The sequence below is a fragment of the Zosterops lateralis genome, assembly GCF_965231275.1.
Source record: "Zosterops lateralis genome assembly, chromosome: 5".
Classification (NCBI taxonomy): domain Eukaryota; kingdom Metazoa; phylum Chordata; class Aves; order Passeriformes; family Zosteropidae; genus Zosterops; species Zosterops lateralis.
In genome coordinates this window covers 31,156,369-31,182,280 of record NC_139766.1, presented here as the reverse complement: position 1 = coordinate 31,182,280, position 25,912 = coordinate 31,156,369, and the positions used below count along the sequence as shown (strand labels likewise).

At 40.8% G+C, this 25,912-nt stretch overlaps 1 protein-coding gene across 2 annotated transcripts in view; it reads right to left on the bottom strand.

The window, feature by feature from the left end:
- The window catches only part of FAT1 (FAT atypical cadherin 1), a 102,924-nt gene extending 79,907 nt beyond the window's left edge, over window positions 1–23,017 (bottom strand). Inside the window, exons 1-2 of one of the 2 annotated variants that reach the window (XM_083860766.1) lie at window positions 22,493–23,017; window positions 11,321–14,609 (exon numbers count right to left, since the gene is read on the bottom strand). In XM_083860766.1, coding sequence (XP_083716892.1) covers window positions 11,321–14,588 — 3,268 coding nt within the window. In that variant the 5' untranslated portion in view covers window positions 14,589–14,609; window positions 22,493–23,017. Of the gene's footprint in view, window positions 1–11,320; window positions 14,610–20,601; window positions 20,641–22,492 lie in introns of those variants that run through there. The other variant, XM_083860767.1, reaches the window with a different exon arrangement.
- Window positions 23,018–25,912: the final 2,895 nt, after the last annotated feature.

Below are 25,912 nucleotides of genomic sequence, written 5' to 3'. Positions count from 1 at the left end.
TATAATAGAGGCATAACCAATGCACACATTCCGACCTTATCTAGAATCACTTTGATTCATTCTACCTTGCTTTCATTACAGGAAGGGCACAGCAAGGGCATTCCTCTCAGATCAAACAGAAAATTCCACAGACAGAAGTTTCCACATGTCTGATTCGTTGCAGATTAAACCCTTATCATTAGACAGCAATCTCTAATTTTCATAGAGACAGGATATACTCTGTCATGGCAAATCTACAGGCAAAGGGGGGAGGAGGATTAAAAAAAAGTAAATATAAACCCCCTGCAGAATGGAGATGCATTCCCCATGAAAGAGGTACACACACCACTCTCACAGCTTTGGAGAAATGGAGGGGACAACATACCACCATTAAAGATCACACTCATGATTCCATAATCCATAATTCCATCTTAAACTTCTTTGCACTCAAAGTCTTTCAAGCTGAACTACCAAACTCCCTCTCTCTCACAAACACAACCAGGACGACAGGCAACACATACAGGAAGTCTCTATTCCTTTTTAGCATATTATTCATTCACTCAATTCACTTTATGTTATTTATTCACTCCATTTATTCATTAAATTCCCTGTTATGTTACCAGTATCTTCATTTTTTAACCCATGTTACTGGAATAATTCTGTAATGCTCATCTACATTACCAGTAACACTAAAATCAGAAGGCTATTCCATAATTATGCTTCTTGCATTTCGAAATTTGTAATATAATAACCTTTTCATCCTTAAATCCCACACAAAACATGAACAAGAACTCTATAACCAGCAACTGCAAAACCAAAATTCAGTAATTTTCACTTTCTGATGTATAGAGATGGTATCAGGCTTTTTTGCATCAGCAAAATAAAAGACTGTCTTTAATATAAATACCCCAACTTATAGATTTTATATATATGCAGGTTTTGGAAACCATTCATGTCAGAGAGGATTATTCTAGGTAGAAGATTAGTCAATAAAGCAATGCAATTACTGTATTTTCTATGTGTAACTTTCCCAACATACAGGCAGATATTCAGTTCTGTTATCAGCAATACCACATTGACAAGTCTGCAAAGACACAGAACTCTGAGCCAAATTAACTGTTAATGACCACCGCTACTAGTAGGTCAAGTCAATTTAAATCCACTAACCCAGCAGTTTGCTCTTTAACCCTAATGCCAATCCAAACTATGCAACTACTTATAAGAACCATGAACATATTGATTATCCTTGTTCACAAATAATTTTAAATTAAAAAGAAGCAGTGATTAGAATCATGGATAGAACAGAAGGAGCTTGGGAAAACCTCATTTCTGAACACAGAAATGATTTGTTGCACTCCTGTTTCTAGATTCTTTGGACACTTCTGTTTTTTCCAAAAAAATCCCTCTCTGATGGCACTGGAATGCTAGAGATTTTCTTTTCTTGAGCCACATGAAGAGTGATGAATTGAAAACTCACTTTTGGTCACATTCAGATATCCAGTGTAATCAAGTCACAAATGCAGTTACAATGATATACAGATTAAAAAATGGACCTGCAAAACCTAGTTTCAGCAAAGCCCAAAATATTTTTAAATCCAAGTTCTAAAGTTGCAACTAATGCATGTAATAAAGTCTGGAAGTTTGCCAAATGCTCATGTAGGTTTGTCCTTCGTTAAATATGTCCAAATGCTGTATGATTAAAGTCTAAAATCTTCAAAGAAAAGAATAAACATTATGCAATCATTTCAAGCTCCCCTCCTTTGACCTTAATATGTACTTCAAAAGCTCAGCACATGCTTAGTAGGAAATAAATCCCCAATTCAACAGATGTCCCAACAGTGATACAGCAAGATGCACCTTCCATAGCTTTTGGCAACCCTTCCCTTTTATTATTCCTCTGCTCAAAAGTACTTTTCAAGTCAAAGAGAGACCCAAGCAAGTTAATAGGCCCTTAATATCTATTCTGCTGCCTGAACTGATTGCTGTTTATAAGCTAATCTTTGAGACCACATGTGGCTCAGTCCCAGTTCATCTCCTACAGAGACACAGCCCCCAGGCAGCTCTGTTTTCATCAAACCAAGCTGTAACCCAATCAACACCTTTCACCAGGGAACAATCCCTTACTTTCAGCATGCCTGCAGTAGAGGAGAGGAGCTTCAGCTTTTGTATGGGATCCCTGCTTGGCAGCTAAGGTGATGTTTTACTCAGTAGGATACCTAAGAAAACTCAAACTACTTTGGGAGATGCCCCTGCCAACAAAAAACATAAGATGAATATGTTTGCCTAAAACTAATTCAGCTTTTTCCAAAGACAAATTCTAAAAGCTGCATTAACAACCTAATAGCACTTTGGGAGTTGCCACCATCACAAATGCAAATTACATGGTTTTCTTCAAGCCTAAGAAAGAAAAGTAATTCCCTAGCTCCAGGCTGCTCAGGACCTTGGTCCAAACCCAGACCCTCCTCAACCTCTGCCAAACTGAAACTCAGCTTTAGTTCCAAATGCAAGGCTTAGTTTAATGCACCTAAGAAAGAAACACAAATGCATCATATCACAGTTTAACCCAGGGGCACCATTAGTTCTAGACCTTAGAATGAACATAATCACACAGTCAGTACAGGAGTACAAAGCTGCAAACTCCAGATGGCCCCTGACAGGTTAACCAGGTAACCTCCTCTGAACTGGAGTACTAACATGCACTTAACTAAGTTTTGGGTGTGAGATACTTTGCTTGATTGCTGGTACCATGGCTGCCTGAAACCTGAATTCAGTCCTCCCCATGTCAAATACTTTCTGTATTGCTTTCTATGTATAGGAACAAATTCAGGCCTTGCCCTTAATCTAACAGATCCCTGGCTGTTTTATTTCTTTAATCAGACACAAATTGTATTAAATTGGGTCTATTCTCTTAAAATGTTTTAGATTTCTCCTAATACTATAGGAGGTCTGGAAGTACAAAGATCATTCTTAGTCAGCTGGTGTCACAACTATTTGTACTGTCTCATAAAAGAGAATCTTTGTGCCAAATGCCTCATTTTTAAAACCAAAACAAATTGGTGGAAAATATACTTGAGTTGCATGACATTTTAAGCAAACGCTTTTTTAAACTCAAAATACTATTCAATTTAGGCACAGTTCCTTTTTTTTTTTTTTAAACAAAACTATTTTTTTCTTGCACAATGGCACAATTTTGCTTTAAGGCCGCTGAAGAAAAATCCATAAAACCAAAATGAAACCATACAGATCATCCTGTGTCAGCTTCGCTCAGTTTTCAACATCATACTGAACACATGCAAACCCACTGGGTTATCCTTAATTAGAAAGCAGAAAATAATACCCCATTTTAGAAAGTCTACCCAAGTTTTTTAGTATCTGTAATTAACAACCACAAGTCTGCCTCCTCAATTTCAGAGTCCCACACAGATACGGTTGTCTCTCCCATCTTGCAGACTAAGCTACAATTTCAGCTCTGCTCCATATATAGCACGCTTGACTGCCACTGAAAATTATGGTAGGAAAAAGAGGTCATAAAAACATGAGATAAATGCTTTAAGAAACAGGTCATAGTGTTTGGATGGGCATAGTACCGTAAGTGGCTTTATTATTTATTGTCACAATAAAGCCTTTTTTCTGGTGGTCTTGGAGAAGCTTGATAAGGACTCTCCTGCAAAGGATTCACAAGAGTGTCAGCTGGAGAGTTCAAACGTGCAGACCTGGTCTAGAGTCAGTGAAGTTGTTCTCATACTGCTCATCTTTCTCAATTAAACACCAAAGGGAGAGAATGCCCAGACAAAAAACAAAATATACCACTAGAAAAAAATCCTTAACATGTATCAGCATTAAAATGTCTTTCCAGAGCAATTAACTACCAAAGTAATCTTTACTTGCCCTGCCCCCTATTTGTAAGTAGTGTTATTTTTACAAAACTATCCTCACTGAGTAGGATAAAGACTATTTCTGCATTTCTGACCTAAACTACTTCATGCTTACAGAACAGCTGTATTTTTTATCATTTAGCACAGATAAACTAAAACTTCTAGAACAGATATGTTCCCAAAATTTCTTGAAACACAAAAAGAACCCCCCAACCCAACATAGACTTTTACGGAGATACACACAAAAATACATCTCAGACTCAGAAAGTGTTACTTTAATTCTTTCAAGAGCTTAAATTACACAGTATTCAAACAAATAGATCCTTGCCCTCGTACTGTTTTCCAAACAAGTGTAACAGTTTGTATTCAAATTCCAGGTGTTGACCTGAAATTCTGTTCTAGATGTCAGTGTGACAACTAACCAGCCAACTCCAAAATCCAAAAATAATCTGCATAAGCCCTTTGATTAAGAAAAGCTCCCATCTGCTGACTAGAATGTCATTCAAACCTCCAGCATACATTAGAATTAGGTTTTCTCTTAATTACAAACTGAAGCACTAATGCAACCCCTCATTTAAACAATTAACCTTCCAAATTAACATTTATAAGCTTAAGAATTTAACTCTAACTTGGAGTTTACAGAACCTAGTAATCATTCTGGGTTTTTGCTGTTGTTTCAGCTGTTTTGCATGTTGAGGGTTGTTCAGGTTATTTTTTGTTGGTTTAGGTTTTGAGTTTGGTTTCTTGGATTTTTTTTTTGTTTGAGTTGGTTTTGTGGGTTTTCTTCAAACTGCATCATAATAATCTAAATTCTTACTCTAGGACACGAATGCCTCGACTACTGAAGAAATTTAACTGCGATAGCTACATGGGAAAATCATTAACTTCAATACAATCTAATGCAGCTGTACAGAATGCAGCGTAGTACGAAAAAAAAATTGCCCAAAAAGCTAATTAGGTATCTGCAAGATTAGTCTGTGCTCTGAGCTTCACTCATGACTGTACCTGAGCTAGCTAGGATAAAACTTCATTGTGCAAAAAGCTGCAGCCACTTAGTATTTTGCAGAAATACAGAACATCTTAATCCTTCTCTTTCTTCAAATGTAGTGGGAAGAACTACTGCACTTTGCAGGAATAAAATACTATCAGAAGACCCCATTCTATGAGTGTCTTCTTCCTAGTTACTTCTCACTTGTAACTGGTCAATTATAAGGAATTCTAACTGCAAAGCCTATGCGCCAATGAGACCTCTTTGGACAGAAGCCAAGCAGGAAATGCCAGTGTCACAATATTTGTAAACAAACATAGTTCATGATGTGAAGATACTCTAAGAATTAGTCAATCATATTAAATCCACCTAGAATATTCTCTCCCTAGTATCAGCATCACCTGATCAATTACAAGTTTTAATGTTTCGTAGCTTTCTAACAATAAGATTTGCTCAACATATTTTTCTGCTCATAGTTTTCATCCACTACAATCTAACAGATCTTCAAAGACTCAGAATAAACCCTAAACCAACATATTACATGGAATTTGTATAGTAGAAGAATGAAAATTATTAATAACTTCTTGGTGTCTTTTTCCCCCCCTCTTCTTTTTTTTTTAATTTAAACTGAGACAAACTAAGTTTTTGCATATCCTGATGTTTATATCCATTATTTATAAAATAAGGGTAACAAAGTATACAGAAGGAGCAACTTCAAAGATCAAGCATTCAATGAAAGAGTGTGAAGAAAGTCCTGTATCTGTAATGTTGCCTAATTATGATTAACTTAAAACCAAATCATACTAATCTCAGTTGTGATTAAAAATGCCTCCCCTACCTCCAAGCATTTTATGACCAGATCTTTACCACAAACAGAAAACATTCCCAAGCTTTTGAACTTATGTACTGTCAAACTGCATTTGGTTTGTGCCAACTACCATTCTTCAAAGAGCAGGGGGCACAGTTAGGAGTGAACTGTAGGATTAGGATTCCCAATAGATTATCTGGGTACAGTCCCCCTTCCTAAAGGTACAAGAGTTGCTGGTATGGATGCAGGCCAGTTGGTTTTTGTTCCAGGGAACAGTGCTGGTTTAAGAGCTATCCATGTGATCTGCTCCACTCATGACCATAGCATTTAAACTTTGCTAATGCCAGTCTTTGGAAAGCTCAAAAGCCAATGACCACTGCAGAGATGGAACCTGAAGTTATCTCTTATGCACAAATGTTAATGACATCCCGTATGTAAATTAATGGATTTATATGGACACTACACAAAGCAATGTTAACATGCTTATTGCATGTTAGCCACGCTCTGTTCTTTTTATGAGTATAATTCAGTACTTTGCTTTACACAGCTAAAATCCTACTCATTCTCCTTAATGAATGTCTTCCCAGATGGAAATAGTTCTGGTAATATTAAAAATAGCATCATGTAGACATTGAGCTTTATTGACACTATTTTATGCATACAGAAATAGTGCAATAAATTCGATTTTCTTCCATATGGTCCTGCTACTTTTTTTACTTGTTCCTTTAATATTCTTTACTAAAGCAATTCATTTTTCCTCATCACAGTAGCAAGGTTACACATGAAAGTTACATGGTTCCAAGGGAAGTCTACACAAGAAAGATGAGCACACCAATGTTACAAACCATGTGACTTGAAAACTCCCCAAATACAAAATAACCAGAGACTGGGAAAGTATTAGAAGAAAGTATCATCTCTGTGCCCTGCCTATGCTACTGGAGACAGCATCTCAGGCTAGACACATATTTGTTCTAATAAATCACAGTTATTTGCCTCCTTTTAAGGCAGCAAATTAGTTTAATCACCTTTAACTTTGTATTGGTAAAGCAAAATTGCTGTTCTTCTAAAACACTTATGGCCTAATAACTCAAGTTCAGGTTAATGAAAGAGCAGTAAAATTCCTGGTAACAAATAACTACACTAAACACAAGTAATAAGGTTATCATGTATGAAGTTCAGACTGCCACATCGTCCTTTACACCATTCTGGAATTAGGTGACATACTGTGAAATATCCTCAGTTACAGAAGTTTAGAAAACACCTGCTGGTCACTTTGCCAGTTGAACTAGCTTCTAAGTTTCTGACTTGAAATATTACTGTGCAGGGTCTACATGTAACATCCTGCATCTGCATGTATAAGGGTTGTAAATGCAACCACTCAACTAGTTAGCTATAACAGACATCATGGAATTCATTACTTAAACCTTCCTTCACTTCTGAACATCAGTTTCCAGCATGGGCTCCCATCTTCCCTAAACATTTCAATAAGACCTTTCTTAGGGTAAATGACCCATGGCATCTTCACATCCAGAGTCTGCTGGCTCGCTTAGCTATCTAAATTTTGAGCGCTAGAAAGAAAACCAAAACCATAAGAAAACAACCTTGAAAAAATATTAGAACAGACAGCCCTCAACAGTCAGCTAGAAGTTCTGATATTTCAAGGAAAAGAGCAATCTGCTTGGAAAAAATTCTTTGGAGAAGGTCAGAAAACCGCTACGAGTTTTTTTCAGTCTCATTTTTACAGTTGAAAATCAGTGTGGACACTTGCTCACCACATGCTGGTGCTCCCATGATAGTGTCCCATCCAGACCAATGGGTGACACTGCTCCCCTGCCTATACAACTGGAAGAAGTACTACAAGCCCTTCCCAACACCATTTTTATGAACTAGAGCTTCCACTTTTCAGTTAACCTTTGAGGAGTGCAAATACTAAATGGAAATGCTCCATCCTCGTATTTGAAACCCAAAAAATAAACAGGAAGACATTCTTCCTTCTTCCTTCCTGGCCTGCTGGAATAAAAACTGGGACAAGGAAGTTTCAGTATTGCCTTGGTCCCATAGAGCTTCTGCTTTAGGTTCTGCTCCAGCAATTGCTTCTGTAATCCTATAGTTTTTCTCAATCGAAGTAGCAGCATGGTATTGACATGATTTATCTCACTTTTACTGTTCTGTGCTAATGGGATTTAGATGGTGCATGGATTTTTCTTGTGGCACACTGAGATCTGCATCAACACAATGCCTTCTATTATTAATACACACCGATGCCCTCAACTCCTTATTAAATTCTTTGAGAAAATATTTTACTGCTGCTTTAGCAGGCAATTTATATAGCCAATTGATCAACTCAATTTACAGCCTTTGATTCTGCTCACAAATAAAAAGCTATCTTAAATTCCAAGTTCTCCTGAGCCTGTACCTAAAGGATAAACAAATGGCTTTGTTAAATAAATTCACAGCACAAAAGTCTTATTTTAACATTTTTCCTCTCATATAATATCCTAAAGTCTTTATTTATCATGCAACTTATATTTTATTTCTGTACAATGCACTGTTGTACTTCTGAATCATATATTGAGAGATGACCTCTGATCTCCCTCCCTTACCCCCTTGGATTCCAGTTAACAGTTTATGAGCTGAAGATAGCATGAAGCTGAAACTCAAAATAATCTCATTAGTATCATTTATTTTCTTTAGTCATACTTTCAATCTCTATAACTTCCTGAGGAAATGGGTTTCATGACTTTATTACACTTCATGTGAAAAACACTTCCTTATTGCTTAGGAAAGGAAAAATACTCTAAAACCTGTTAACTGTGTGTGCTTTACTTCTCACATTACAAAAAATAGACAGTGATATAGGTGCCACAGAAACTATTGCAATTTTCTAGACTTCTTTTATCTTGTTCTCCTCCTTTCTGACCATTACTGCCTTTTCAGGTTTAAGAATACTAAGAAAGCTAAAATATGACTGACAACCAAATTTACCCCTAACATTTATGTTTTCTGTCTATTTGAAAAGCATAAGAGCAGTCAGGGAACTAAATAATCAAAGCAGCTGCTGAGTTTGGAAATATTGGTGTTTACTGCTCCCTGTTAAGAGATTCACTGCTAATGGTTTGGGCATAACTGCAAAAAACACAACCTATGAAAATCCACAGACCAAAAATAAAGGTAACTCATGGAAAACAGAACTCAAGACATTGTGGCAAAGATATATTAAATTCACTTCTGAAAATACCAGAATTACAGGTACAAATATGAACACTAATACCATTTCCTACCTTTTGAACCGTAAAACAAACTTAACATGGGAAAGACAACCTAAAAATCAACAAAAAACAATGCATGGAACTAGCTCTTCAATGCTTCTATAATCATCTTAGTCTACCTGAAAATATGATGGTTGTCCTTAATTTCTTGTAAGCAAGGGATAAAAGAGCCACTGAATAGTTAAGTGTTGACTTGAAATAAGTTCTTAAATCTGATTTATCCATCTTTGAATTGACAGTGTAGTATGGTGCTCTCCAAAGACAGAGGGCAAGGCATGAAGCTCAGGGGTAAAGTCAGAAAAACCTTTCAGCAAGCTGAAAAAATTATCAAGTTGCTTGACAAATCTCTTCTTTCACAAATTCTTTAATGTGCTTTGTTGGCTGATAATCAGTCTGCTCCCTGTATCAAGGCCAGTCCATTTTGAAAAATATGACAAATATTCAGACACTGCAGTATAAAGAGTGCCTTCAAGAACAATTCTGATGGCTTTTTACCAAAATGAAACATCATTCCAAAATTTAAGCTACACTGTCAAGTTTGTACATACTCACTGTCCTTTCATGGGTTCCTTAAGATCACCATTTGATGGAAAAAACACACCAACCAATCTGAAATAAACACTTTCTTCCCCACACTAGTGTCATAAATGGAATTGCTTCAGTAAGATTAAAAACCAGCAATCCTTCTTTACCAACTCCCCCATTCCCACGAAATCCCTCTACTTTCATCCCTGAAGAATTGCAAACGCTAGACACCAGATATGAATACAGACAATGCCTCTCCCCTGCCTTGAAAATACAGAGCCACTGTTCTGGACAATATTATTAAATAGAAGCTGGCTTTGCCCCAAGCTCTGCCAACTTTGTAAACCCAGCTGATAAAAAGCAACTTTGTTAAACTCACACCAATTCGTTAGTCAAGTAAACTAGCTTTGTGCCAAAAGAGTAGAGGTAACACATGCAGACAACTAATTCTGCCATGGTGGTAAACAAAAAGACACATACCTGTCCACATACCCACTTCATTCTCACTTACTGCTGCTACCTATCACTCAGATAATAAATTGCCAAACTCAGACTCATTCTCTAGAACAACTAGAGACACTTCTAAAATACCATAACACACAGTGAACTTTAATATACTTAAGTCAAAAGATAGGCATAATGATAGACAAATTAATATTCTGGACACATACCAAATGGCCAAAACTACAACGTCTTGGAAAGGAAGTATTCAATTCTCCACTTTCAGAAATTTTGCTTCACTGTCTTAGCTATGCGTTTTCTTAAAAGCAAAGCTAAGGGAAGCATTGTTACATTTCAATCTGTAGAGCTGATTCTTTAGCCACAAACCATGTAATTTAATAACTGACTTTCTATAGAAGAAAAAATAGTCAGGAACAGTTTGTTCACCCAAACCCTAAAGAGTAAAGTGGCTCCATGAGTCTCTATTACCCACATTCACAGTTGTGGGAAACAGAGAAAACACTGAATGACTACTGGATGAATCAGACATAATTCCCATCTTTTATTCTCAGTTACAAGCTTTTTTTCTTTAAGACATTGATCACATATGCCATCATTTACGTACATGTAACCTGTAGACAAATTTTGCACCAGATTCCTCCTCAATTTATTTCACGATGCTTAGATAATTGCAAAATATCAATGCTCTCTCTTTATCAAAGACATAAACAAATAGATAGCTACATAAACATCCAACCAAAATGTTAAAAGTCAGCACTAGAATTTTACTGAAAATAAAATTGTTTCTTCTGAACACATGACACTGCAAAAATTTTCACACTGCTCATCAACATATGCATTATTTATGAAATAAGTCAACAATTCAGTTTGCTTGATTCATATGAGGTTTTTCTAGGGGTGCATCAATGCTTTCTTTGGCAGAAGCCTTCTGATAAACAAGCCACTGCTTACTGAATTCTAGATGGCCACTTGTAAACTCTGAAAGTAACTAACAAAACCAGTACATATGGCAATATCACATGCATGCATACCTCCAGTAAAATGAGTAAAAGATAATGTCATTTAAGACTGAAAAGTATGACAGTCCCACTGTCCACAAGACAGAGTGTGTGTGTGCTCACATGAGGCAGATGTCTATTTTATATCAAGAATATTCTTACTTTTTCTGGGGGACATAGATTTTAAAACTTAAGCATGGCTTTAGGTAGGCTGGATGGAAGTGGGAATATTAGAGAGAAATTATTTATCAAACGTATAAAAATAATTTCACTTCAACAGCAGACACAACTATACGTACTGCTGGTGACATTTTTGTCCTAACAAGAACACCTGTGTCAACTGTGATAATGCTGCTTCTTTCTTTCTTGGCATTTAATTTTATTCACTATATAAAAATAACAGAAAGCCACCTTACCTTTTTCTTCGTCTATTCGGAAAACTCCTATACCCGATCCATCTCTGATGGAATATCTGATCTCCCCATCTCGTCCTGTATCTTCATCATAAGCAGATACTGTCATTACTGAGGAGCCAACAGGAGCATCTTCTTTTATAAAGCCTTTATCTGCAAATATGGAGAACCGTGGGGGGTGCAAGTTTTCATTCACATCAACTATCTCAACCTCAACATAACACGTGGAGGACAATGAAATGGGTTTTCCTTTGTCCTTGGCACGAACGGTCAAGTTATAAAGTTGTTTCTTTTCATAATCCAGTCTTTGTACAATACGTATTGCTCCACTTATTTTGTCAATGTCAAAGGTGCCATCTCCACTGTCCAAAAGACTGTACCGTACTTGACTTGACTGGCCTAAATCAGGATCATAGGCTTCTAGCCACGTAATAATAGCTCCCTCGGGAAGATCTTCTCGAATTTTCACATGGTAATTTGAAGGAATAAACTTGGGAGGATTGTCATTAACATCTTCTACAGCCACTTTCAAAACAACTGTTGAAAATAATTGAGGTTCTTCAGTAGGTTGGTCCCTAGCCTCAATTTTCAACAAATAAATGTGCTGTTCCTCCCGATCCAGGACCCCTACAACTTGCACAACTCCTGTCACAGAATCAATAGTAAACTTGTCTGTGTCTGTAAGAAGAGAGTATTTCACTTCTCCATTAGCTCCCAAATCGTTATCAGTAGCTCCAATTTGAATTATTGCACTGTTGGGCTCTTTGTTTTCACTTACTTCAATAAAATAACTGTCTTGGAGGAACTCCGGTGGGTTGTCATTAGCATCCAAAATTTTTATATCTAAAAGGGTCCAGGCAGACTTCTGTGGTATTCCAAGATCATAGACAGTAATATTGAGGGTGTATTTATCTTTTAGTTCTCGGTCAAGGGGAGATAGAATTTTCAACACTCCTCTTTCCATATCAACAATGAAACTACTGTCTTCATTACCTGCAGAAATAACATACACTAGCTTTCCATTGAAGCCAGTATCAAGATCGGTAGCATTCACAGATATTATGCTGGAGCCCACAGGTAGGTCTTCTCTTATCTCAATGCTGCTCGGAAGAGTACTTCTAAACTGAGGTGCATGCAAATTCACAGAGTGAGTATCAAAGAAAACATCCTCAACTTCCCCACGATTGTGCAACTTATTTGCTTGTAAGAGTTTCTCTGCGAGCATTTTGGCAACACCAGTTTCTTCACATTGCAAGCTGACTGGTCTGCGACTACTAGCTACAGTTATGTTGATATACAATGGTTTGGCAAAGTTCTCTCCATCTGTAGCTGTAATTTTCAAACTGTAAAAAGATATTTTAGCACCTAAGCCATCTATTAGTGATTGTTTGAGAGAAAGTACTCCAGAATTTGGGTTTAGGCTAAATAAATCCAGTTCATTTCCAGATTCAATTTGGTATTTCACCAACTGGAGCTCATCAGCATCAATAGCAGACACAGTTGTTATTTGTTCTCCAACACCAAGATCCCTGGGGATTATTCCCACACAATTTATTTTCTCAAACAGAGGTATATTGTCATTCAAGTTATTTAAAATAATAGTAACAGGAACTTCAACTTCTCGGCGATATGGTATGCCCCAATCAGAGGCTCGAATCCTTAAATTGTAAACCCTTGGCATCAATTCATAATCCAAGTCTTCTGAGGTACTAATAATCCCACTGAAATGGTTTATCACAAATGGCAAATGATTTAGGTTTGCAATGCTATAGGTCACATAACCATTTTCTCCTTCGTCAGGGTCTTTTGCACTTACTCTCATAACACTTGTACCTACTGGCACATTTTCATCAAAGGAGGCTTTATAGGATGTCTGAGTAAATTCGGGAGGATTGCTATTCATGCCTAGTACCTTAATTAAAACTTTTGCAGAAGCTCTTCTGTCACTTGTCACAACTTCAAGTTCAAAATGGGATGCATATTGTGCTTTTATGGGTTCTAATGTGGTAATAAGACCAGTGTGAGTGTTTAAATTGAATTTTACTTTTCCTGGTGTGTTTTTAAACACATATTTTAAATGTGGGTAACTAGGCACAGCTTTCACCATTATCACAGGTGTGTTTGGAGGAGCAAATTCACTTATTTCAGCTCTATATATCTCTTTTTCAAATCTGACAGGACCAGACTTAAATTGTGGTGATGTCACATGAACAACTTTTACAGAAGAAAATTGTGGGGGATCCCCTTTATCTTTAGCTTGAAGGGTAAGGTTGTATCCAAAAGGGTGACTCTCCCAATCAATGGGACCAATGGCTTTTATTTTGTATTCTTTGCCACCTGGAACAGACCTCACTGTTTTGAACTGTTGAAGCGCATCTCCTGCAACAATATTTAATGATGCTATTTCCCCATTTGAACCCTGGTCATTGTCCTCTACGGTTATAATTGCATACGTTGGATCTGTGTCTGATTCTGATGGAGTCAATGGAACAGCTGTAATAACAGGGGCATGTTCATTTGCTTGCTCTACATGAACAGTTAGTTTTGCCATACTGCTTATGCCACTGCTACCATACAACTTCAGTCCACGGTCCACTGCAAGAATTTCCATCTCATAACGCTTAGTGTCTGAGTAGTCAAGTCTACCAGTTAGAACTACCACTCCACTAGTTGGATGTATAGCAAACACATCTGTTCTTTCTTTAAAGCTATAGTAGAACTCTCCATTTGTTCCTATATCTGCATCTGTTGCACTGACTCTTGCAATGCTGGTCCTTATTGCTGTGTTTTCAGGCAAAGAAACACTGTAAGATGTTGGAGAAAACAAAGGCCGCAAGTCATTTGTATCCAGTACCTGTATCCTGACCTTGGTGCGCGTTTCAGCATTTGTATTTTTCTCAACTGCTTTAACAGTCAGCATATAATGGTCCTTCACCTCTCTGTTAAGGATAGCTGTGTTTCCTCCCTTGGTCCGTATTCTCAAAAAGCAAAAGTTTCCAAGAACATACTCTTCAGCTTTGAACAAGTTCTCACTGTCACCAGAAATAATTTTGTATCTTAAGTCCCACAATGGATTTGTAAGGTAAATGCCCATTTTCACTGGATGCCCAACGTAAGTCTTGGCTGCAGAATTCTCATACACAGTGGCATTATACTCTACTTGTGTAAATTGCATTGATGGAGCATGATGTGGCCTTTGATTTCCTTCACAGTTTCCAAAATGCTGCACCAGCAGCATCAGCAGCAACAGCATAGTCAAGTATCTTCCCATGGCAGCAATTAAAAAGAAACCCTGAAACAAGAAAGAGATATTGTAAGACTTATGACTGTTCAAATGTGTTATCAAATAAACACTGATGCTTAGTTCAGAATTCATACTTGAAAGAAAACTGTAGGTTACACATTTAGACTCTATCCTTTTCTCACAGAAAGTGTCAAAAATATTTGCAGTAACAGAAACAGAGATAAATTAAAAACTAAAAAAAGCCAAGAATCCATTACAGCAAAAGTCTAGGAATTACTAACCCAACACAAGAGGAACACTGAGTTAAGTTCGAATGAACATTCCCATGAAGCAACATGCTAGAAGAAACATGTCAATGTTGTCTGCTATGAGCAAAAAACTAGGTCTGAACTAATCTGGAGGAGTGAACATTCACTCCAGTTCTCTACTTCATCCATGACAATATGAGAATGATGTCTAGTAGAAAATTCTTCTCCTTCATTTCATATAGACTGTAAAATGACTGATGTCCAACTATGTGGAAGTAAACTGCAAGAGTTGGCTTGATAGCACCATCAATTCATTACAATATCCTATGTACATCTGTTCCAAAAATTATAAATATTATAAACAGAGAATAATTCTGTATTGTATTCCCTCCAGCTCTGACTACTTTGTGAGTAGGGGTTGTCATAAAAGAAAAAAAAAATCAAAAAAAATCAAGCACCACTAAGGTGTAAAGCCCATAAAGAATAAGATATATTCCTTTAATCCCCTTTCAGAACAGATCTTCAACAAGTTAGTATCAAGAGCTATGAGAATAAGAATCTATCAAAATTACTGAAGGAACATTTCAGTCAGGTTTCTCCAACACATTCCAGAAATGACAGAGAAAGAGACTGGAACAGCAATACCGTCACAGAGGCACACCTTCACTAGATTTGCCTTTTGAAGTCAGTGTAACATTTTCACTACCTAAATCTAGGCAAGACTGCAGTACGAAGAAAGGCAGAAAACACAGGAACAAGACATCTGGGACCATATTCTTCATGTGGGTTTACAGCAACCATCGTTACTCCTTCAAGTCTCACATATACGAATCAAAGCTTCAGAAGGCTTTCAAGCCCAAGCTTCCAACAAGATCTTAGGGACAAAAATTCTTTCCAGCAAGTAGAAAGCAATCTAACATTTTCTTGATTACTTTGATTAAGTAGTACACATTTATTTCTTTCTCCTTTCCCTATTTATCCTTTTTTTTTTTTTTTTCCCTTACCTCTCCTTCTGAGTTTTCTTCCCTGGCCAATTTGCTATGCAAATCAACCTAATTGCTCACTGTGTCATTCTTTTATTACTCCTGACCTTTTCCTCCCCACATTTTAGCCCTAGTTTGCCCTTATCCTATTCTTTGGCTGTAAATATCTCCTAAGTGCCTATCTTCATGCTACCTCTGTTCATCTCCACTAAAACAATATCACATGTTGTCTCCTTCCTCCACTTACAGTTTCTCTTACAATAATTTTGCTCTTCCCTACTTCCTACCTGCTCAGGTAGGTACATGAAAGATCACACTGGCTGACATTCCATGGACTGACTCTGCCCACTAGCAAACATCAGGGCAAATTAATCTACTTATGTCAACAGTTCACTTCAGAACCTCAGAAGGAATTCAGTCACGGATATTACTAAGTCAATGATTTTGACAGGAATTTAAGACTCAGATTCACGCAAACGATAAGAAGTATTGCAGAGGAGTAATGAAAAGGAATATCCTTTTGGAAGGAGAAAAGTGCGTCTGTCTTTCAAATCTAGCAATTAAGTTGCACAATTAAAACTATAAACATAGCAAACAAAAAGTGAATATGCAAATAATAAAAAGCATTAAAGCTCTTTGAGTCAGTCACTAGCTGGAACCAATACCTACAAGGTCTTAACGCTGAATGAAGAAAAGGTTGGGAGGGCAAATGAGTGAAATTGGAACAGTCACCATTTCAATGGCTTAACAATCCTCTTCCTCCCCTATCTATTTTCCTTCCCAGGCTATGATATGTCCTGGGAATACAGAGACACTTGGGTCTCCAGGGCTTTATGTCCCAGCATACTGCCAAGTTAACAAATATTTGTGCTAAACCAAAACAAATAAACAAACAAACAAACTCTTACACACAACCAAATCTTTGCAATAAATAACTGATATCACTAATTACAAAACTCTGAAAATTTTAAGATGCTACCAGACTGGCCTAAAAAGGCAATGTTAAGAAGATTGCTTAAAACATCATTTTTTAATGTTTTAAAACATTTTAATGTTTTAAAGCTTTTCCTCCCTCTTGCTGGAATTTGGAAATCATCTATTACCAAAGATCTATTACTTAACGATTAACTTTTATGTTGATCTGATCAGATGCTTCCCTCTTTTCTCCTTCAGTTACCTAGGATTTACTATTATTATTATTATTAATTTATACTGAAGTCCAAAACCCAGCTTTGCTTCTGATGTTGTAGCACCTGCTAACTTATTGCCTATACTTACGTTTGGCAAGGACTATTTGAAGTGGTGGATTTCTAGTGTAAAACATTGTATCTATTTGTATCTTTTATCATTTGCTTCTCACATCTCAGGCACATTAGACGGGACCTTAATGCATTGAACTGCATTAAGATATCCAAACTTCTCGTTAGTACTCAAAAGTTAAACATGTGTAAGTTTTACTATTACTGTAAATATTGTTCTGTGCCATAGCACCTTGAGCAGTTTTTGCTGCTCTTCTGTAACAACATCGAGTCTGCTCAAAACCAGCAACAGGCAGCCCATTACAAACAATAATGCAACCACCAGTCAGAGATTCTATTCCTCAGCAGTAACCTCTTCGACTTGCTGAGTCACAATCAAGAACATAAAAATGTCTCTCAACTGAACAGTTAACCATGTCAGATAAAAAACAAGTTAGCAGTTTCTTTTACATGACACTCTTTCCATCTTGTCATAATTTACATAGCTACTAGAAACTAAAAAATGATGACTAAGATTATCAAAAAATCAACATAGTGTATTCTTGGAAAATAGCTAAAGTATTAAGCAATTTCAATTATAAAGACCATTAACTACTAAGAGGAAGTATGAAAGCATTAAGAAAAAAGTGATAATGTGTTAGATATAAACTGAGATGGCTCACTACAACGTGCCAAAATGACTGAATTTCAGAAATATTTTAGCCAAAGGTTACACTTTGAACTCCCAAATATTTATTATCTTTGGAATATGACCAGTTTAGGATTTTCTCTATCCATGTTCAATACATAAAGCAACAATTTCCTTAACAAAAAATAGCCCTAAATTCATAAGAAGTGCACACCTTATTATTCTGAAAAGCTACTTTCAAACAAACTTTGATTTCCTATCTGGAAATTATTATTCAGGTCATTTTTATTTATATGCATAGCCAGGTTATTTTTATGTATATGCAAATCTGGCACTGGGATACGTAAGACAGCTTTACTTCTTAGTCACAACATTATCAAAACTATTAGCCCATCAAAACATTAACATAATTTGTACATGTTAAAAAATATTAATGCAACTTAGAAATGTGAACTATCTTCACATTAAAGGTCTAAGTATAATTTTGGAGCTAAATTGATAACTTACAAATTAGGATGACTGGATAAGATAGCAGTAATACAAAAGACCATTTCTTCTAGCAGGAAGTTTACAGTATTTACATTTCAAATTTTATAGTTTGAGATTTTAAAGTTTTAAGCATAAAATACAAAACTTAGTAAACAGCAATTTCAATGCCAAGCAAGCAAGCAAAAAGACAAACCAAGCTTACCTTGTTTATCATAGATACACCGAACCAAGCTTGCCATGTATCTATGGGGAGCACACACTGAGATATTTACTCCCCCACCAACAGAAGTCACAGGTAGAAAAAGGACCTAAATCAGGCCATATCCCCAAACAAGTCTTAGTCTCATTGCTATTCCTTTTCTGCATGCAAGCTGTACCAGTTAAATCCAGAATAACCTACCTGCCAAGCAAAACATTAACTATTTACTTTAAAGGTCAGTTTTGATCAGCACACCCAACTGATGCTGTCTGACAGAAATGCACTGTGAAACTAAACAGTCATGACAGGATTTCTAGTGTAGCAGTCTATGAGAGATCGTGTGACTTTGCAAGCTGCACTAATTGTGGTTACACCTCTTCTTTCAATTGTTTAAAAACATTTATGTAGTCTGATGGGAAAAAAGAATTACCAGGTTTAGCTGTTTCAACACACTTAACTTTCCAATCAAACAAATTAACAGTGTCTTTTGCTCTTCAGAGAGGGAAGGTGTTTTGGTATTCAGAAAATTAACACATGATGAGAGTGTATGGCAGTGTTACTTTAGTAAAGCTGGAAAGTTATTCAAAAAATGTACATTGTCCAAGAGATTAACATAACAGTTTCAACTTGTGACTAAAGTCCAGAAAGTTTTGTTTGCATTTCCCACATCATGAGTTAATCTCATGAGATACTTTGATTTATGTTTTCAAGATATTAGCTGTTAAAAGCAAAATGCAGCAGCTATATTCCAACAGCAGGCAAAGAGTCTCCAACCAGAATGAAACAAAGATTCACATGGAGAATTTCAACTGTTTATCTGTAGGCAGTTACTTACTGGTGTATCTAATATGAACTCATCAGCTGTGCAAGGAAAAGCAGACCTCCAATCTCTGTCAGTAAGTTTGATTGAAAATTAGCATGACACCCTAAATTTTTTGATAACAAAAATAGTTCTACAGATTTTGAATTGTTAAAAAAAAAACAACTAAAAAAAAAAGAAAAAATATAAAATCTTCGCAAATTTATAGCCATTTTACACTTATTTACTTGAACTGATAGCAGAGTTAACTTAGCCATACAAAGTTTTCTAGCATGCTTAATTAAAAAAAAAAACTAAAAAAAAAACCTAAAAAAAATAATAATAATAAAAAACCCTATCCTTCTTCTGAGATGACTACTAAAGCTCACTTTTCAGTCTCCTCAAAGAGATTTCACAGTGAATAGAACAAAAACTTGAAAAATAGTTTCCAGCATGCAAGATATTGACTCACTAAATAACTGAATTACTTCCACACGGTTAGAAAAGCAAATGGGAAATACACATCTATTACACAACGTTCTTTTCTTTTACAGAGAGACAGCAGAGGTGGTTAAAGAGTACAGGTAGTCTTTCCTATGCCACTCCCTGGGAACAACTTGTATGCAAGTATTTAAACCGCAGGAAAACCTGCTGCTAGAAGGCAGCATTTCTTTAACTTAGTAATGCGCTTCCGAAAAAAAAAAAGTTTACAATAGGGGGATACTATCAGCGGTAAAACACGGCGTCACTTGCTGACGAGCGAGATTAAAAAGGGCATCTTTCAAACATAACTTCGTTCTGCTTCAACTAAAGAAGAATAAAAGAAGCAGCAGAAGCCGAGTGATGAGTCCAGCCGGGCTTTTCCCGGGAGCCGCTGCCCAAGGTCGGGTCCCGGCGAGCACTGCCCTTTACCTTTCGGAGCGAGCCGGGGAGGAACGCAACGAGGGACGCGGTGTGGAAGTGCGAACAAAGGAAGAAATTCATCCCAAGGTACTTCTCACCGCCGCGAGCCGCCCCTGCCGGCTCACCCGGGAATCAAGTTTGCAATGGCCCATCAGCCGCACTCGGACACCTTTGCCTCAGGGAAAAGCACCAGCGCCAGCTCTTTTCCTCTGCCCCGCTCAGGCGGAACCTGCCCGCTCAAGTCCTGCTGGCTCTCCGGGGAGCTCCAGCCCGGCTCCAGCCCGGCCCCGGCTCCAGCCCCGGCCACAGCCCGCCCGGCCGCCGCCAGCCAAGGGGGATGGGGGCGGCCCCGGCACGGCGGGGAGCGGGGAGGGCCCGGGGCCCGCAGCCCGTCCCCGGGCCCGCAGCACGAGGCGGCCGCTCGCCCCCGTCCCGGCCTCGCCTCGGAGCCTCAACTTCCCAAAGGGTCCGCGCCGCGCGTCCTCCCCCGCCGCCAAAACTTCTCCCAAGTTTGTGCCGGCCCTGCGCTCACCTCTGTCGGCCGCTGCCCGCGGGGCGAGGGCGCGGGTCGGGGTCGGGGCCAGCCCCGCACGGTGCCCGCCGCGCCGCTCCCCCTTTCTTCCCCGGCCACCCGCGCGCCTCGCCGGTGCCTCCCCGCCCCCCGCGCCCCCCGCGCCGGATTCCTCCGCGGCGCTGGCCGGCCGCCCCTCCGGAACTCGTTTCTGCGCCCTTCGCCTGGAGCGGCGGCGGCTCCCGCACCCCTGCCCGGCCCCGCCGCGGAAGGACGAAAGGCGGAACAGAACGGCGGGGGAAGGGCGAAACACGACCACAGGCTGTTCCTCCCGGCGGCCCGAGGTTGGGGGGACCCCTCACCCCCGCCGCGCTCGCCCCGCTCCTGCAAGACGGGGCGCGCAGACACGGGCCACTTCGCGTACGGCGGAGTTCTCCCCCAGAAAGGTTACTCGGAAACTTGGGAAAGCTGCTGCCGGGGATGTTTCTTACGGGGAGATGGTCAGAGCCCCGGGAACACGCGGTCTCCTGCCGTCCGAGGAACAGAGGGTGGCCGGGTCAGGTCCCGCGGTGCCCGCCCGCGCCGATGGCACCCGAGAGCGCCCGGCGGCGACCACAGCGCCTCGGCCACCGCCCCCTTTCCCCCAGACGGCCAGGCTGCCGCCCCCGGAGCCACGGCGGGCTGGTACTCACGCCTCCCACCTCGGCTGGGCTGGCCGGGCGAGCCGCCGCTCATCGCCCGGGCGGAGGAGGGAGGTGTCGGCAGAAGCCAAAAGCCACTGGCCTCTCCCGCGGCTCCCTGGCACGGCTGTAGGGAACGGCGCCCTGCTCCGGCGGCCGGGAAAGCAGCGGCAGCGAGAGCGGAGCCGGGCACACGGCCGGGTGACCACCCCGCGGCCCCGGGGAGGGGATGGGCTGCCTCTCCGGACCCTCAGAGCGGAAAAGCGCTTCAAGTTGAAGGGATATCTGTCACTCTGTCAGCCCTCCGTTAAAGATTAATACTCCGAAACGGTCCTTGAAGAATTCCCCGCTCATTAATAAGTGATCACACTTAATAATGATCAAGTGTTTGCCTGGGGAACCCGGTCTCAGCGGACTCACGACGAAGCCGGGTTACAGGCAGGAGCCGCCGGCGGGGGCGCATTTACAACGCATTAGCCCCGCCGCGTCTTTTATTAGCCACATAAATAAATACAGCCGGCGGCGGAGGGAGCCCCTCTTCAACCACAGCCTCACACGCCCAGGGCTGCAGGTTAAAAGGACCCAACCCCGTCCAAAAGCGCTGGCTTTTAGGGTCACCAACCCGCAGCCAGGCGGCTCCGCCCCGCATCGCCCGCGCCCCCTCCCCAGGGCCGGTCCTGCAGCCCCCGGCCCGGCACCGGCCCTGCAGCCCCCGGCCCTGCAGCCCCCTCCCCGGGGCTGGCCCTGCAGCCCCCGGCCCTGCAGCCCCCTCCCCCGGCCCGGCCCGGCTGCCCCGCGGTGGCGGCGGCGGTGCAGTTCCGCGGCCGTCGGGCAGGGGGCGCCGCGGCACAGCGCACGGGCGGCGGGCCCCGCTCGGCCCCAATCCAGCCCCGGCTCTGGCGAAGGGAGCGCGGCCGGGCCGGCAGCCCCGCGGCCACCAGCCCCGCTCCGGGTCCGGAAACTTCATCCCAGCTCTCCCCGTGAACGGGCGGTAAAGCCTGGGGTACCTTCAGCTCCAGGTACGCGTAGCTTTGCATAGAATCCATGTGCGGGTATACATACAGGTATTCATATATACACAAACGTACACACTGTACACAGTTAAAAACCACGGGTTGAATCGAAGGCCCTACTGTTTTCAGTAACGCAACAAATTAGAGCACTAGAACTCTCAAGGGAATCATCCCTCTCAGCACCCTGCTGATAATAAACTCATTAAACAAAGAACTCACCAGACCAGCTGGACTCGGCACTCTTCTCACAAAGTCCGCTCCAGCTCAGTTCATCTCCGCACGCTTCCTCCCCGCGCTTTGTATTTGTCCTCTGGAGAAGGCGCTCGCCCTGTCCCGGTGCCCGCACGGCCCTAGAGCGGGAACCCCGCGGTGCCCCCCCGGCTCAGGCTCAGGCTCAGGCTCAGCCAGCGCGGCGCCCGGCCCCACCGCCACAGCCCGCCCCGACCCATCCGCCGCCCGAACTTCGGCCGGAGGGGAGCAAAAATACACCGGGACTGCGAGAACAAGGAAAAAAAAAAAAAAAAAAAAAAAAAGAAAAAAAGAAGAAGCAGAATAAAGGCGAGAGGGAGGGAGAGATCCAACTTTCTTAAGACATGTCCAGGCAAAGAACGGGCAGAGTTGAGGAGTTATAGCAGCGGGGAGAGTGAGTGGAGACGCTGCGCCGGATTGCCGACTCCTTCCCTCCCTCTCTGCTTCCCCGCCTCCCTCCCTCCTTCCTTCCCTCCCTCTCCCTCCGTCTTCTTTGGCACTCTGTCCGTCCCCCTCGGACCCTGCTCACGGCAGCACCACCCCCTCCTGTCCCCGCTGCTGCAGTCGAGAGCGGCGGCGGGAGGGAGTAGCGCGGGGCTCTGCGCTCCGGCACGGCTCCGGCACGGCTCCCGCGGGCTCTGGGCACGCACCGCGGCTGCCCTCCCTTCCTCCCTCCCTTCCTCCCTCCCTCCGCAGGTGAGCGCCGAGCCCGGCACGCCCCGGCCACCGCCGCCGCTCGGAGGCCCCGCTGGCTCCGCCGCCGCAACGCCGCTGGACTGGACTCGGCAGCGCCTGGCGGCTCCTGCTCGGCGGGCATCAGCCGCGGGCTTAATGCGAGGCTCCAAGTGGGCTGGGCACGGGAATCTCCCTCTCTCTCCCGGCCACTTTAAGTCAAGAATAGCCCTCTCCTCTCCTCTCCTCTCCTCTCCTCTCCTCTCCTCTCCTCTCCTCTCCTCTCCTCTCCTCTCCTCTCCTCTCCTCTCCTCTCCTCTCCTCTCCTCTCCTCTCCTCTCCTCTCCTCTCCTCTCCTCTCCTCTCCTCTCCTCTCCTCTCCTCTCCTCTCCTCTCCTCTCCTCTCCTCTCGCTTTTTTCCTTTCTCTTTTCTTCAAGGGAGGTGTATTTCTCAAAGCACAGCAAAAAAAGTGCAGAATGGCAGCTCTTTCTCCAAAATAATACATCACTAGCAAGCAAGATGTATTGGTAATGTGGTTCTCCCTCATCTCAAGTCAGCCCCAACCAATTACTCTTCTTCGACCAAGTTTAGGAGTTGTTGCACTGCCTTAGTGGCAGCGATCAGCTGGAAGGGGCGGCCTCAGAAGGTCCTGAACGGTGTGGTTTATAAAATTTTGGTAAAACTACAGAAAATGCTTTAAAAGGTATTTGCCTGAGAGACATAGTGTGACAGTAAATTTGTAAAGCACTCAGAGATTCTCTCAAGGTAAAGTATTCTTTTATGAAACAATTTATCCCTAGGGACCTTAAAGTCATGGCCTTCTTCCAAAAGTCACATTGACTTCTGAAGACATTGAATCGTTATTTCCTATAAGATACACCACTAAAACCTATCAGCCAAATGAGCATGATGCAGGATTCTAGGATAGGAAGAGCAGATACAAACTGCAGTATATAAATATTAAGTACATTTCCAAATAGTGCATACATGGCATTTCTGTCTAGGAATGTTCATTTTGAACAAACCTCTGGAAAGTTTAATGTCAAAATTCTCTGTCCTTATAGGTTTCCAAAACAGACACAGCTGACTGATTTATTTAGCATCTCATCTTCTTTCTAAAGACCCTAAATGGAATTACACTGAGTCCTTATCCAAATGCCACTGGGCCAAATGACCTTTCTTCTGTGAAAACTGCTTCAAAGTGAGTTGCATAAAATAAACTGCATTGAAAATAGCGTTCCAGAAAAGGACAAAAAGGGAAACACTTTCAGCCATTATAGCTAAAGCATAGAAACAAATGTAAACCACACTTCTACTCCTTAGAGCTGCAAATATTTCGTAATTTTGGAGTATGAAATTTCCTACTTTTCAGATCCACGTTATGGTTGATTGCTGAGTTAAGTAATGAAAGATCAGGACCACAGAGTGCCTAAACTTTTGTCTAAACTTTAATTCTTAATGCCTGGAGAAGTGGTAGAATTGCAATAACCTCCTGTAAGTTGGACAGGAACATCTCTGAAAAGTATCTGGTAAAGATAATAAAAAAATAATTAGAGGCTTCTGATTTGGGTCTCCTACTAGACATGTGTCCTAGTTTAGTCAACCCAGGACAACATGCTATGCTGACAGTAAGTACTTTAGAAGGAGAATAAAGGAATATGCCATCCTTCTCCAACAACGGGTAACCGTGCTTAGCACTTCAGATAAAGTGTTGGAGCCATGATGTCCAGGCAAGTGTATTCATAAGTCTGCTTAATATAGATAGGTTTACCTTCTGAAACAGGTTTCTAACATCTTAAATAATGTTGACAAAGCCATTTTGATACTTACTGAATATTCTATTTTCATTTTGTGTTTTCTCTGCCCTTTAATTTTTTTTCTTGGAAATAGTGTCAATAAAGCTGTTATAATTTTTATTATTTACTTTCACTATAATGTGAAAGGATATCTTTGTGATATGTTATTCCAAAGAAAATTCATATATTCTGTTATATTTTGCTAACCTATAGGAAAGGTAAAAAAGAGAAATCACACTTGGATATCTAGGGTACCATCCACATTCTGAAAATCTTCCAATCTTACAACAGTTGTAGAAAAGTATGTTTGGTTCTCCCTGTCATCTTTTAATATATGTTTGTCCTTATTAAATTGCCTACGATGAAACAAGTTTCAGCTCCGCGGTCAAAAAAAAAAAGAAAAAAAAAAAAAAAAGAAAAAAAAAAAGTTTATCTGGACTTGACTATTTTCTTTCAAGAGAAACGTGAATCCTTCAACTTAGGAATTTCCCAAATACTGAAACTGAAATTATATTTCCACATAATCATAAACATTACCATTTTCTTCTAAGGTGTTATGGCACTAACACTCTTCTCACAAATTTCTCTCAAAACCTAGCCTCACAGATTTCAACTCTTGTTTGCTGTATATTTAACAAAGAGGAGCTGAAAGTTAACTGGGTGAGATCGGAAGTAAATACCAAACTCAAGTGTCCTCCAGAGAAATTTTCCTGCTCCCAGCCCAAGGTATGCACTTGGGGAATGACATCTGAAGTACTTTGGACTGATTTCTCAGCTCGCATTTTTGTTACAGAGAAGATAATTTTAAATTGTTGTGACTTCAGCTGTGTAAAACTTTGAAGATCGAAACTGGCACTTTGAATTGCACCAGCTCAGAGATGGCAAAGGTGAGGATAACTCTCTTGGTCTCTATGAGGGTAA